This window comes from Hemiscyllium ocellatum, chromosome 42 (genome assembly GCF_020745735.1).
Source record: "Hemiscyllium ocellatum isolate sHemOce1 chromosome 42, sHemOce1.pat.X.cur, whole genome shotgun sequence".
Lineage (NCBI taxonomy): Eukaryota > Metazoa > Chordata > Chondrichthyes > Orectolobiformes > Hemiscylliidae > Hemiscyllium > Hemiscyllium ocellatum.
In genome coordinates, this window is record NC_083442.1 from 33806229 (window position 1) to 33822032 (window position 15804).

Here is a 15804-nt window from a genome sequence, read left to right on the forward strand (position 1 = left end):
CAAGTAAAAAGTGAGGTCTGCAGATGCTGGAGATCAGAGCTGAAAATGTGTTGCTGGTTAAAGCACAGCAGGTCAGGCAGCATCCAAGGAACAGGAGATTCGACGTTTCGGGCCAGAGCCCTTCATCAGGAATGAGGAGAGTGTGCCAGGCAGGCTAAGATAAAAGGTAGGGAGGAGGGACTTGGAGGAGGGGTGATGGAGATGTGATAAGTGGAAGAAGGTCAAGGTGAGGATGATAGGCTGGAGTGGGGTGGGGGCGGAGAGGTCAGGAAGAAGATTGCAGGTTAGGAGGGCGGTGCTGAGTTCGAGGGAATCGACTGAAACAAGGTGGGGGGAGGGGAAATGAGGAAACTGGAGAAATCTGAGGGAATCTGAACTCAGCTTACCACTTGCTGAGGTAAGAACAATGATAATAATGGTTGTGGGGGAGGATCAAACCTGGTACAATGGGTTAAAGCATACATCAATCGACAGACTGGGCACACTTCCCTTCAGATGTAAATAATTCTTGTGTAATTTCTGAACAGTTCTCCCTTACCTTTATTGGCTACTGCACCACCAGATAGTTTCCCGAGCTTTTTGAAGTCACAATACTTCAACTTTACTCAATTTATATTTTGACGGGAGGAAGCTGGTTAAAAAGGGCAAACCAGTGCGTGGTGTCATTAACCATGTAACAGATCACAACACTCACATGATCCTTAAAATACTTCAACCGATCTTGGTACTTCTTCCTGGCTTGCTGCATTCGCACTAACGACTGAATCTGTAACGGAAAGAGAGAGAGAGAGAGAGAAAAGGTGAGAGGGAAGAAAGCAAGGGGGCGCTTTGAAGGAGAGAGGAGGTGAAAGAGACAGAGAAAGGATATGAGAAAGCGAGAAATTAGTGAGAGAGGGTGGTGTGACAGCATGAAAGATAGGCAGAAAGGGGAAGAGAGAATGAAAGAAAAAAGGTACGAAGTTTGACCACAATACAACAGAGCTGGCCTGAATAATGAGGCTGGACCCATTCAGACAGGAAACACAGAGTGAGTACCGGGACCAACATTGTACACAAGATGGACAGCATGTGTTATGTTGCTAGTCATTCACTTGGTGATGCAGGAAGTTATCTGTCTTCCACAATTATTCCTCTACATTTCACAGTTCAATACAAACTCCACTTCACTTTCCTAACCAATTTCCCTCACTGGTAAAATCCAGCTCTTTTTGTTTGGATCCCCACCAGGAACTCACTCGTTCGACAAATTAAACAATTTACAAGCACCAAAAATGACAAAAGGGAAAGATAAGGTACAAGGTGTGGGCTAAATCAAAGGCACTTGGAAGGAGGAATGTTGTACCCCAGCCCCTGGAGTTCCCAGCACTCTTGAAACACTTCAGGGTGAAAAGCTGCCCTTCAGTATATGACCCACTAAGGTCCAGTTGTTCTCTCATGTGTCTCTAGAGTACGTCCTGATTCATTCTCAAGGGGGACCATCAATCATGATATCGTCAGTGTGTATCTGGCCCAGTATATGTCCACATTGACACAGTGTGCCCAAGAGACTGGTATATGTCTACATTGACACCGCGTGTGTATCAGACATCAGTGTATGGACACACTGACCTCAGACATGTGCTGGGGTTAATGAAGAGTGCTGAATCTCCTTGAATAATTCAATTAATGGGAATCAACAATTTCCTAACCCCCCCATCAGCCAAGTTGAATTCAGGAAGCAATTATCCCTTTACCTTCACCGCAGAGGCGGAGTTGTCTTTGAGGTACTGAAGCCTGTTCTTGTAGGCCTGCCTTTGTTTGTAACCTTTCCAGTTAGACTGTGGGGAGAGAAATGCCACAATTACATCTCACCAACAGACTACATCTAAAATGTTTCCCCAGAGCCTCAATACTCAGAAACCTCGTACCTGAATGGCCAGGATTGCCGGCTGCTGTTTCTTCAGGAAGTTCATCCGATCTGAATATTCCCTACGTACCAGGTAACCTCGGCAACGTGCCTGTAACTTAATGATCAGGTTCTCGTTGGCCACCCACAGCTGCTCTCGGTTATAGGCAGCTGTCACTCCTGAAATCGTTGACTGTGGAGTGAGAGAGGGAGACAAACCTGTTACAGCTGAGGTGGGGGGAGAGAGACAATGGGAGACAGAGACAGAGAGTAAGAAAATGGGGTGTGTGTGTGTGTGTGTGTGTGTGTGTGAAATAGAGCGCAAGAAAGACAGAGGAATGAAGAAGGTCAATGAGTCAGAGTGTGACAGAAAGTGAGTGATGGTCTGTGTCTGACAACAACAATTTGAGAGTGATTGCTCTGATTTGTCAATAATTATTACATGCAGTGACTATCAGGATAGGGAAGCAGCTGAATTATGCAGATCTGGGATTGTTCACATCCACCCCAAACAGTGCAGCACTCCTTCAGCACAGCACAGCATGTTAGCCTTGATTCCTGAGCTCAAGTGGGAACTGACTCTGGAACCTAATGATTCAAAGGTGACTGTGTGCTAACCACTGATGCCAAAGTTACACACAATTCAGTTTGGGCGTTCTGAATTTAACCTTTAAAAGCCTGCAGTATTTGTGGGGAGGATGTCTTGCAATACTGAGAATTGGGAAGTAGAGTTAGAGAAAATTATTTCAATGCAGAGAGTAAGACAGAAGAGGAAGAACTTGGATATGAGAATGAGAGGAAAGCCCCCTTTAACCTTTTACTTCGGTCAATACAATTCTCACTCGCTTCCCCATTTCTGAAGTAACTTGGTTTTAATTTGAGACGTGAATCACAAGGTGCAATTGGGATGGAAGAGCGTCCTGTACCTGGATTTCTTCCTTGCTCAGTTGTGTGTTGTTCTGGACAAACCCAGATGGCTGCTCCCAGCTTCCTTGCTTCGTCACCAGGTTATAGTAATAATGGTAACCTCCCTTCACCCAGTGCCTGACCCACTGGCTGCCGTTGTCACCTGCAGGCCAAAGGGGAACACATTCACACATTGCACCATGTTTTGTGGACCAACACACCCAATGCCAGACACCTCGACCTCCATCATCCAAAGGACACCACTTCATCCCGGCTCTCATCAAATGCACCTTCCATCCCCGTAAACACAGAGCTTTCCTTCACTGACCGTTGGGCACAGTGTTACCCAATCACGGAGATACTAACCAATTGATGCCCCGTGGTTGACACCCAATGACAGAGGGACCACTGTCCAATGTCACAGCTACCCCTGTGAAAGTGCTCAGATTAGATCAGAGTGTCAATGATATCAACACATTATGCATATGTTCAGCAAATAAAATCTCAATGCTGTCAGTCCAGCATCTTAGAGTCCATCCAGCACCGGGATCCAGTTCATTTTAATGTGAACTCAGCCATATAACCCAATGTCTGGGCAGCACGGTGGCTCAGTGGTTAGCACTGCTGCCTCACAGTGCCAGGAACCCAGATTCGATTCCAGCCTCGGGTGACTGACTGTCTGTGTGGGGTTTGTACATTCTCCCCGTGTCTGCGTGGGTTTCCTCCTGGTTTCCTCCCACAGAACAAACATGTGCAGATCGGTGGATTGGCCATGCTAAATTGTCCATAATGTCAGGTGCATTAGTCAGAGGGAAAAGGGTCTGGGTGGGTTACTCTTCGGAGGGTCAGTGTGGACTTGTTGGGTTGAAGGGCCTGTTTCCACACTGTAGGGAATCTAATCAGCCATCTTATGGAGATGAGCATTGATAGCCTGAAAATACAACAGCTGTGTCAGGTCTATGTCTGTTTCATTCAGGTTTGGGATGTGGCTGGTTTAGCAAGGCTAGTATTAATTATCCAACCAATGCTGCTTCTTGGGAACATGGTATGGACTCTTCTAGTTTGACCCTGATTGAAATGGCAGTGAAGAAGGTCACCCATGGCCTTGATGAATGGTGGAGTGGGCTTGAAGGGCTGAATAGCCTACTCCTGCTTCTATTTTTGTTCATATGTCCTTCTAACCCTTTCCACTACTACAGTCAGTGACTGTTTCGAGGATTATTAATGGAAAAGAAATCACAGCAGTGCCACTCACTCACCTTCTGCCTTCTTGGCCTGTTTAGCCTCAGTCAGTTCCTGCTGATAGGTGTCATCACATTCAGAGGTGACTCCGTATAACCCAACGTCTGGAGATCGCAGCGCACTCAGTATCTGGGCTGTGTCTCCATGGTCCACTGCCTCATTGATAGCCAGAATGCCCAGGGAAACTAGACAGGTTAGAGAGAGAGATCACACTGTGTCACAAACCTCTCATGGTTCAGATCTCTGGTCATTACAAACCAATCATCTCATGCTGATGATCCAGAGGAGATAGTGCATTGTCAGGTCCAGTACTGAGTTCTGAAGCCCAGGACTATTTCAGGCTTTGTGTAACAGCATGAAACGTTATAATCGGTTCCAATCTGAGCTGGATTAGGCCGAGGAGTTTGTGTGTGCATGTATGTGGGTCACAATCTGTTTATACACGTGTGTGTGTCTTGGTACATGATCAGATATCAGCAGAGGTGAGTGCAGGTGTTACAGTGAGCACATGTCTGCAAGTATGTTCTAGTTGAATGTGGTACCACGTGTAAGTGTGCGTGTTGGTGTGTGTTCTAGTGAGTGTGTCAGCATTAGTATATGTGTTGTTGAGTACATACTGACAAACTTACAGCATTAGTGTGTGCGTGTTACTGAGTGCAGGCATATTCTGAGCGTGTCCCTGAATGTGAGAGAGTGTCCCTGAGTGTGACTGAGTGTGTCCCTGAGTGTGAGAGTGTGTCCCTGAGTGTGAGCGTGTGTATTGGTGCTCAGTGAGCAACGACAGGATCAAATGTCACCCACTCACGCGCAGTTCTGTGATTAACCCGAAGATCAGTTCATGGGCATAGCAACCTTGTGACTGGGAAGGAATTGTGAGAAATGTTGGCTGCATGGATTTTAGTAAAGCCTTTGACAAAGTTCTGCATAGTATTCAGGATGAGCTTACCAACTGGATACAACATTAGGAGACATTGGATGGTGGTGAAGGGTTGTTTTTCAGACTGGAGGCCTGTGACAAGCGGTGTTCCACGGGGATCAGTACAGAGTCCACTGTTGTTTGTCATTTATATAAACGATTTGGATGAGAATTTAGGAGTTAGTGAGTTTGCAGATGACACCAGAATTGGCGCTATAGTGGACAGGGACGATGGTTGTCTAGGATTACTAAGAGATCTTGAAAAAATTGGGCCAATGGGCTGAGGAGTAGCAAATGGAATTTAGTTTGAATAAATGTGAGGTATTGCATGTTGGTAAAACCAACAAGGGCAGGGCTTATACAAATGATGGTCGAACTCTGGTTAGTGTCATAGAACAGAGAGACTTAGGGGTTCAGATACATGCTTTTGAGTTTTGCATCACAGGTAGGCAGGGTGGTTAAGGTGTTTAACACACTTGCCTTCACTGCTTAGACCACTGAGTTTAGGAGTTGGGACGTCATGTTGAGGTTGTACAGAGCATTGGTGAGGCCTCTTCTAGAGTACTGTGTTCAGTTCTAGTCACCCTGGGAATGGAAGGTTTGAGTTATAAGGAAAGGCTGGATCGGCTGGGACTTTTTTCATTGGATTATAGGAGGTTGGTAGGTGACCTTATGGAGGTTAATGAAGTAAGGAGGAACATAGATAAGGTGAATAGCAAGGAGTAGGGAGTTCAAAACTAAGGGACACATTTTTAAGATGAGAGGGGTAAGATTTTTCACACAGAGGGTGGTTTGTGTGTGGAATGAACTGCCAGAGAAGGTGGTGAATGCTGGTACAGTTACAACACTTGAAAGACATTTGGATAGGTACATGAATAGGAAAGGTTTAGAGGGAGATGGACTCGTTTAGTTTGGGAAATTTGATTGGCATGGACGAGTTGGACCGAAGGGTCTGTATCTGTGCTGTATGACTCTATGAGACAGGTGTTTTCTGATCGGTTCAGGCCACCTGGGTAGAATGAAATTTATTTTACATTAAGGGGTGACATGGTGGCTCAATGGTCAGCACTGCTGCCTCACAGCAGCAGGGTCCCAGGTTCGATTCCAGCATCGGCGACTGACTGTGTGGAGTTTGCAGATTCTCCCTGTGTCTGCGTGGGTTTCCTCCGGGTGCTTCAGTTTACTCCCACAGTCCAAAGATGTGTGGTTCAGGTGAAGTGGCCATGCTAAATTGACCATAGTGTTAGGTGCATTAGTCAGAGGGAAATGGGTCTGGGTGGGCTCCTCTTTGGAGGGTCAGCGTGGATTGGTTGGGCCGAAAGGCCTGTTTCCACACTGTAGTGAATCTAATTAAAAAAAATTAAGAACACATTTGAAGGTCGTCCTGCTGGAGGCAGGAAACAGCAGAAACTCACATTTCTCTGCATCTTGTGTGTCCTTGTTGGATTTCCAGACGGTGTCCTGAATTTCGTCGAGCCAGAGCACGGCAGAATCATCCTGAGTCTCCTGTGGAGAGTCAAAGTCATCAGTGGCTGCACTGTCACGCTGAGGGAGAAACTACCCACACTGGGCTAACTGGGAAATCAGGGGCACCACGGTGGTTCAGTGGTTAACACTGCTGCCTCACAGTGCCAGGGACCTGGGTTTGATTCCAGCATCGGACGACTGTCTGTGTGGAGTTTGCACATTCTTCCCGTGTCTGGGTGGGTTTCCTCTGGGTGCTCTGCTTTCCTCCCACGATCTAAAAATGTGCAGGTCAGGTGAACTGCCCATGCTAAATTTCCCAGAGTGTTCAGGGATGTATAGATTAGGTGCATTAGTCTGGGGTAAATGTAGAGTAGTAGGAGAATGGCTCTGGGTGGGTTACTCTTTGGAGGGTCCGTGTGGACTGGCTGGGCCGAAGGGCCTGTTTCCACACTTTAGGAATTCTATTAAATTGAAAAAAAATTTAAAGGTGTGGCTGACCATTATTCTCAATAGTCAACAAACCCCCAATAACAGATACTGTCCTAAACTTAAATAAAACAAAGAACTGCAGATGCTGAAACAAAACAGAAATTGCTAGAGAAACTCAGCAGATCTGGCAGCATCTCTAGAGAGAAAGCAGAGTTAACATTTCGAGTCCAGTATTCAGTTCTGAAGAAGGATCGCCGAACCCGAAACGTTAATTCTGCTTTCTCTCCACAGATGCTGCTGGAACTGCTGAATTTCTCCTGTTTTTGTTACTGTCCTATACTTGCTGACAATATTTGCCAAAAAAAATGTTCACTTTTAAAGTGTATTTTACAATGTCAGGAGCTCTCAGAGTCCTGAAGTATTTCTGAAGCATGATTAGCATTGCGATATTTGGACAGCGTGAATTTTTAATTATTTTGTGCATTGGGCAAGAAAAAGAATCATGTTTGAATTTCTTTTTGATCATTGTTACTGGTTTACTTCCTTGGTTTACTGAATCATAGGTGATATTTATGCTGTAAATATGCATCTGTGAAATATGTTTGTTTCAACTGTGTGGATGCAATCTTCCACTTGTTTTAATGCATGTCACTAAAACATGTTGGGTGGCATGGTGGCACAGTGGTTAGCACTGCTGCCTCACAGTGCTAGAGACCCGGGTTCAATTTCCACCTCAGGCAACTGTCTGAGTTTGCACATTCTCCCTGTGTCTGCGTGGGTTTCCTCCCACAGTCCAAAGATGTGCAGGTTAGGTGAATTGGCCAGGCTAAATTGCCCGTAGTGTTAGGGGCAGGGGTAAATGTAGGGGAATGGGTCTGGGTGGGTTATTCTTCAGAGGGTTGGTATGGATGTGTTGGGCTGAAGGGCCTGTTTCCACACTGTAAGTAATCTAATCTTAATGTTCTGTAAATTTATCTGCAAGGAGCCAGTCATTTCAACTGTAGCGCTTTATTGAGAAGGTCAGCTGACTTCTAGACTTATCATGGAAAGTAGGTCATCAGAATGTTAATAAATCTTAAATAATTGACAAAACCAATGGTAAAACAGAGAATAATTTCCACATGAGTGCGTTGAGATATGGAGCAAGGATGTTGGAATCAGATTTCATAGGCACTTTTAAAATGTAGTTGGATATTTGGTGAATTGGAAAAAAAACATCAGGTGTGGAATAAGGTGGACAGCTCTGGTATGACTTGCCAAATGAACTGCTCATGTGCTTTCAGAATCTGCATTAGGCTGTCATCACTGAGGGTTCTCCGTCATCACTAATGGGTAGGGTGGGGTGGGCTGGGCTGAACAGGCAGAGCTGCACTGACTCCACCAGGGGGCGCCCCAACTGCCATGATACACTGTTTCCACCAGGGGGCACCCCGACAGGCTGTGGCACACTGGCTCCACCCAGGGTGGGGGGGGAAGGGGTTTGAACCTTGTTCTTTGAGGGACAGAGACCCCTCAGTTACAGCCGTTGAGTTAATGGGCCTTGTACCACAACCATATGTCATTGACTGTTCAGAGACACAGGCTTCTTTGTACCCAGTGAGTGCCAGAAACAGACATTCCTCACACCGAGTCTCACATGGACAGCTGCTTCCAAAGATGCTCATTCCTGAACTGTAATTCTATCCCTGTTCTTACTGATGCTGGCTTTTAGAATGGTTTTGCTTCCAATGGTAACTCAGTAACAACTTGCAGTTTTTTAAAAGAACTAAGATGTAGATGTGACGGCTGTGGTTCTGGTGAGATCCTGTGTTTGGACCCAACAACGCACAGTGAGGTAGTCAAACTCAGCAGAGGCGACAGAGGTAATTAACATGGATAGAGGTTTGATTAACCAACAGGAAGCAGAGAATCAGGGAAACTAGGCTCTTTTTAGAAAGGCAACTGGAACTAGTGGGATGTTGGAATTATTTACAATCTTGGATTGAGGGAGTGACTGTATTGCAGGTTTGGCAGTGTGTGTGTGTGGAGTCCTGTCAAGTCCTGTCACACTCTATCAGAACTGACAACAGCTAGGAAAAGGTGGTCCTGTATTTAGTGGACAACTGCAGGAGATGTGAGTAGATAGGTGGAGATGCAGCCCAGAGAGAGAGAGAGAGAGAGAGAGAGATGTGAAAGGGACAGGCAGATGAGGGAACTATTGATAGTGGGCTAGGACAGATGGGTTGGCCGTGCTGAAATCTTCACAACCAATGAGAAACTTTGTAAAAGTAGAGACTATAGTTATGAATAAAACATTGCAGATGATTGGTAGGCAGCAAAGTCTCTTTGTCCCATGTGGTTACTAGGATGGAGGAATCAACTGTCCAAAAATGTACCCTCACCCAATCTCAGCCATATCAGGGTCCAACCACCTTCAGACCCCAGTGCACAGTGTCAGGGAAACTTCAAATAGGAAGAGAGAGAGAGAGAGAGAGAGACATGAGGAAGGAAGAGATAAAAGAGGGGCTGACTATCTCCCCCACACACCCCCCCTCAGCAGAAAACTACTATTTGAACACTTTTAAAAATGTTTTACCCTTTCAGGGATACATAAAACGAGGTGTTCGTGTGTCCTTGCCCTGGTTTGAAAACACAAGTCAAAGATGCACTCACTAGTCACCCCTGCATTGTGGGTAAAAGACCTCTCTCACTTTGACTGCTAGAAAGTCGGCCAGCAAACAAATCAGTCCCAGGAAACAGGGTTAGATGGACTTCCTCAGCCTGTGTGCTACCAGCCAACCACCATCATTAAGAAACCAAAGGATTTCAAATAAATCTGCGAAGGCTAACAATCCTGAAATTGACTGTTCAGCCCTAACATGCCATGACTTGCTCTTCACGTATGATCCAGAGAGACTGCTCAGTAAATATTTAACTTTATCTTTGGGACTCTCATCTGGGTCCAATTGGATTCCATTAAGCTTTTTATGCTTGGTAACTCAAACTCACTCTTCTGTTTACACATGAGCATAGGGTCAACTTGGCTCTTTTTAAAGCATGTTAATTTGGTCTGGGAGGAGCGTATCCGCAAGGGGAGAGGGGTGAATCAATAAAGAAGGGGAACCAAATCAGCCCTCCTCAGGTGGGACTGAAATGATTTAGGATGTCTGCCTGAAACTGTACTAACTGGGGAAACCTTGCCCAGGGTCTGGTCATAATGGTCCATGCAGCCTTGGACTGGGAGAAGACTAGGTCCTGAGCAGAAAATATACTGCAGCTTGTGTTCCCAGTCCATCACTGATTCCTGTTCAGGAAAGATCTCATGCTGGGTCGTGTTTTGTATTGAAGATGGGCCAGTGTATGAAGACACAAAGCCTCTGAGGCTGGGTTACGAGGAGAGGTAGATCAGCCTAGTTCCTGGTGAGTTTATTTAAACATATGGCCCCTTGATGTTCACTCAAAGGTAATCAGAGCAAGACGGGCCATAGAAGCAGCAGTCACCAGGTCACAGCAATACAGACTGGACATTATGCAAAACATTGAGCTCACCTCTCAACGGCAGAACTGAAAACTAACAGCATGCCTGAGGGCTCACTTCAGTCACCATAGCAACTTACCACAACAAAGATGCAGTGATGCGACAGAGTGAAATTACCAAGAACATCAGCCATGTCAGTCACAACTCTGTCTCTCCTGAGAGAATCCCGAGTGCAAATCCCACAAGAAAATATGGAACATAAAATCCAGTCTGACACTCTCAGGCTCAGGAGATACGCCCTCATTCCTTCCTCCTTTCAGGTGCTCATCAAAACCTGTCAGCCCAAGCTTGGGGTTACCTGTCCTCATGTCAAACATGATGGATTACCCACCCATGAAGCACCTCGGATCATTACTGTGGTAAAGGTGCTACATAAGTGAAACTAACTGTTAGTGTATTGTCTTTAAAGAGATAGTTGTACTGAGATAACATCAGGAGTAAGGGAAAGTCAGGACCAATGTAATTAGGAATACAACTGATTGAAAGTAGAACAAAGTTCATGTGAGGAAATATAGGAACAGTAGTGGGCCATTCAGCCCCTCGAACCTGCTCCACCATTCATTGAGATCATTGTTGACCTGTGGCCTAACTACGTTCACCTGCCTTTGGTACACATCCCTTAATACCTTTATATCTTTCAAGGTTCGGCAGCACAGCTCGATCAAGTGGAATGTGTGGCCTGTCGTACATGGGAAGTCATGGACCCTGCCAACATCCTAAACGATGACGTATGTAGGAACTGCGGCCCGCTGCAGAGTTTCATTTCGGTGTTAGAGTGGCATATCCGTGAGGTTGAGAGTTACATGGAATGCATGTTCTGAGAGCTGGTCATACTACAGCTCCCCAGCCTGCAGGCTGAAAGGGAAAAGATAGCTAAAGAGCTCCCTGGAGTCCTGCTCACAAATGGGGTTCCATTTTGGAAGCTAATGAAGGTATTAGTAGCTTAGGGGAATGCAGACAGAGCCATGTTTGTGACACAAGTGGACTGACTGTACAGGACAAGAGGAACAGCGATAGTAATTGGGGATTCAGTGGTATGGGGAATAAACAGGCCTTTCTCTGGTCATTGATGTGACTCCAAGATGGTGTGCTGCCTCCTTGATGCGAGGGACTAGGGTGCCACAGAGTGACTGCAGGACATTATTTTGGGGGAAGGTGAACAGCCAGAATTCGGGGTCCACGTTGGTGCCGATGATTTGGGTTGAAGGGGAAAGGGGGTCTTGCAGTCAGGATTTAGGTTAGCTAGGTTAAAAACAAACAAACAGGACCATAGGGATCTCGAGATGACTCCCAGAGGCACACCTGAGTACAGGTATAGGAGGGTAAGGCAGATGGATGCAAAACAGGAGAGGTGGTAAAGGATGGAGGTCTTTCGATTCCTATGAGTTGCTCTGAGAAGATGGCACCTGTATAAGGCGGATTGGTGCTGGCACTGAGCACCTTTCAGAGGGTTCTGCAGGTGCTGTTGGGAGTCAGCAGAGATGTGGGAACCAAGAGAGAATATTACTGAGGAATACCAGGTTGTACAAGATGGGTAACACTTGTATAGAGAATAGAAAGTCAATAGGTGGAGTCAGAGTAAGGGAGATAGTAATAAAGTTTAAATTAGGATTACTGTGCATGATCACCCCGACAATGTTTACGGGAAATCACGGATTAATCTTCCTATGGAGCTGATTGAGTTGGGATTCCCATGGTAACAGGGTCTACCCAGCTGGAACTCAACACCTGAGCCTTTTGTAAAGCAGACCCAGAGGAGGGGGAGAGGGTTGGCTTAGTGGTATTGTTGCTAGACTAGTAATCTAAAGCTCCAGGTTCAAATTCACTGCCCCCCTCTCCCCCCAAACTAAAATATAAAGCAGACTCAAGGGGTTCTTGTGGTAGAGTCGTGAGGGTGGTGCTGGAAAAGCACAGCTGGTCAGACAGCATCCGAGGAGCAGGGGAGTCAATGCTTCAGGGATAAGCTTTAGTGTAGTGTCCCTACCTCTGACCCAGGAGGCCTTGGTTTAAGTCCCACCTGTTCCAGAGATGTGTCTGAACAGATTGATTAAAAATATGTATAATAGTTAATTTAAAAAATGTGAGGCATTATAAGTATGAGGCATTTTGGTTAGAAGAACATTGAAAAACAATATAAAATTGGGAGTACAATTCTAAAGAGGTTGCAGGAGCAGAGAGTCCTGGGTGTAAATGTGCACAGATCATTGGAAGTGGCAGACAGATGGAGAGAGCACAGTGTCCTTGGCTTTCTTAATAGGGTCACAGAGTACAAAGCACGGAGGTGATGCTGAACTTGCACAAGACACTGATTCAACCTCAGCTAGAGTATTGTGTACAACTCTGGGCCCTACAGTAACCACATTAGAGAGAATGCAGAAGAGATTGAGAGAACAATTCCAGCGATGAGAAACTTCAGTTATGAGGACAGATTGAAGACATTTGGATGATTCTCCCTGAAGAGGAGAAAGGCTAAGAACTGAATCGGAGAGAATCTTTTAAAATCCTGAGAGATCTGATAGTGTAGCTGGGGAGAAACTGTTCCCACTTGTAACAGGATCAAGGATGAGAGGGCGCAGGTTTAAAGTGATTTATAAATGTAAGAAATGTGATGAGAAAAAAAAATTTCCTTTTTTGCATGTGTGGTTTGAGACTGAAATGCGCTGCCTGGGAGCCTGGTGGAAACAGGTTCAACTGAGGAGGGAATTGGATTTCATTCAAAATATCACAGGTATACATGGGAAAGACAGGAGAATGACACAGTCACAATGCTCGCTGTCAATCTAGGGTAGGCACGATGGGCTCAGTGCCTCCTGCACTGTAAATATTCTGATTCTGTTACTGTTTGACTCTGGTGGCATCATAATATATCCCTGTCCCGCAGACATTCAGTCTGTCTGTCTCACACACATGTAGGTCTATGGGGTGAATTTACATTTACAGATTTCTAGAACATTGTATTTTGTTCGAAAAGCACACAATCTGTAGGAGCCAGTGTTAGACTGGGGTGGTCGAAGTTAAAAATCACACAACACAGGTTTATTTGGAAGCACTAGCTTTCGGAGCGCTGCTCCTTTGTTAGGTAACTAGCAAGATAGGATCAAAGGACAAAGAATTTATTGTAAAAGATCAAAGTGTCACACAACAATTTTATAAATTCCTACTTTGGAAATAGAACCAGTCTGACTCAAGATTGGACTATAGACAGACTCTAACCTCATACCTTTAATGCATTGTCTGAGCTGAGCTGTCACCTTTTCTTTTATAAAACCTTAAGTTATCTTGGGAATATCACTTGAAAGAAGTTCTGGGATTTACATATTAATGAATCAAAACCTGCAACCCATTCTAAGTGATTAAGACTTAACAGCAATCTAGGTTTATTCAATACATTGCATCAGTTATCTGACAGTTTGATCTTTTACAATAAATACCGTGTCCTCTGATCCTGCCCCACTAGCTACCCGATAAAGGAGCAGCGCTCCAAAAGTTTGTACTTCCAAATAAACCTGTTGGACTATAACCTGGTGTTGTGTGATTTTTAACTTTGTCTTACACACATCAACAGGGGTCACTAGATAGGAATGAGGGGCAGGAACCCTGGATGTTTGACCCTTTACTATCCAAAGCATAACTTTAGCACACACCTACTCTCACATTTAGTCTTGACTGAGATTGGACCTGGGCTTGAGCCTACACCCACTGGGGAATTCAGCCACTGAACCCAAGGGGAGATTTAATACAAAGTGCCTGCAGTCTTCAGGCAATAATTTATTCCGTCAAGAGTCCGTCTCTCCCTACCCAACCACCCTCCCCGCCACCCAGTGGTTTAATTTGATTGCTGTGTTACTGGGATTGGCACAGAGAGACACAAAGGAATCATTCACTAACTAAACAGTCACCTGGAACTAGAACAGACAGCTCTGTTCAAGGCGGGACTCCAACACAACTCAAAACACAACGCCCCAGCTCCGAAGCTGAGTCAGACAGAGGAAGAGGGAGTAATGGACGGAAGGGGCAAAAAGGGAAAGATGGGGGGGGGCGGTTGGGGGGCAGTGAGGGGGTGTGGGGTGAGGGGGAGTGGGTGAAGGGTTAGAAGTGAAGGGCTGATGGGTGAGGGAGTGAGGGGTAAAGGCTGGGAGTAAAAGTGAGTGAAGAAATAAGGGAGGGAAGGAGAAAGACAGGGAAGCAGGAAGAGTGAGGATATGGGGGAAAGAGAGCGAGAGGAAGAGCGAGGGATAGGGAGAGAAATGGGAGAGATGGGGGTAGGAGGAGCGAGGAGATCGGGAGGGAAGGGGAGGTGGAGGGGGATTAGCAAGCAGGGACACAGTTAACTCTGAGGGGATAGGGAGGGTCTGGCTGTTGGAGTGATGCCATGAGCTTTTGACATTCCTGACTGAGTGTAAGACTGGGGTCTGAGCTCAGACTGTTTTGAACTGATGATCCCATCTGGAACTTCCTGGATCTTAAACCCCAAACAGCAACACGGAAAATCAAACACTCATTAATCCATAATGAGGCAGCAGCAGAAGACAAACAGGATGTGAACAATGTTCTCAGTCCCTGTGGAGCAGAACTCAGGTTTTTTTAAAATTGCTGCTTGTGTTTTGATCTTGTAAATGACAGTCTGTGTGAACAGGAATAAATTACAGGGTTTCTGGAAGGTGTGTTTTTAAAATTCCAATCTCGATCTGACAATCAGACACAATATTGGAATTTGCTGGGAATGGTTCCACCTGCCAGAATAATATTTATCCCCTGGCTCAAGAGTGTGTGTGTGAGAGAGGGAGAGAGAAAGACACACACAGGGTGTGTGAGAGAGAATGTGAGAGAAAGTGAGAAAGAATGTGCAAGTGAGTATGTGTCTGCGAGACAGAGTGTGAGAGATAGAGAGAGTTTGAGAAAATGAGTGTGTGAGGGAGAGAGAGTGTGAGGGAGTGTGTGTGAGGGAGAGAGTGTGAGGGAGAGAGAGTGTGAGGGAGTGTGTGTGAGGGAGAGAGTGTTTGAGGGAGTGAGTGTGAGGGAGAGAGTGTGTGAGGGAGTGTGTGTGAGGGAGAGAGTGTTTGAGGGAGTGAGTGTGAGGGAGAGAGTGTTTGAGGGAGTGAGTGTGAGAGTGTGTACGAGGGGAAAGAGTGTGAGGGGAGACAGTGTGAGGGAGAGTGTGTGTGAGGGAATGAGTGTGAGTGTGTGAGGGGAGAGAGTGTGAGGGGAGAGAGTGTGAGAGGGATAGAGAGAGAGAGTTGAGAGAGTGAGTATGTGAGAGAGGGTGTGAGTGTGTGTGTGTGAGAGTGAGAGAGAGAGAGAGAGTGTGTGTATGTGTGTGTGAGAGTGTGAGTGTGTGTGTGGGGGGAAGGCAGGACAGAAAGTAAAGGTTAGGTAACAGAGTTGCCCTGGTAACCTGTTCAACACACAAACAGCAACGATTCAATTAACTCGGAAACACGA

The 15804-nt window shown here is 45.8% G+C and overlaps 1 protein-coding gene across 1 annotated transcript in view; it reads right to left on the minus strand.

Moving 5' to 3' along the window:
• The window catches only part of iqgap1 (IQ motif containing GTPase activating protein 1), a 116418-nt gene that overhangs the window by 30146 nt on the left and 70468 nt on the right, over positions 1–15804 (minus strand). The window contains exons 16-21 of the mRNA XM_060853925.1: positions 6365–6455; positions 4051–4218; positions 2812–2954; positions 1908–2078; positions 1734–1817; positions 695–766 (exon numbers count right to left, since the gene is read on the minus strand). Coding sequence (XP_060709908.1) covers positions 695–766; positions 1734–1817; positions 1908–2078; positions 2812–2954; positions 4051–4218; positions 6365–6455 — 729 coding nt within the window. The remainder of the gene's footprint in view (positions 1–694; positions 767–1733; positions 1818–1907; positions 2079–2811; positions 2955–4050; positions 4219–6364; positions 6456–15804) is intronic.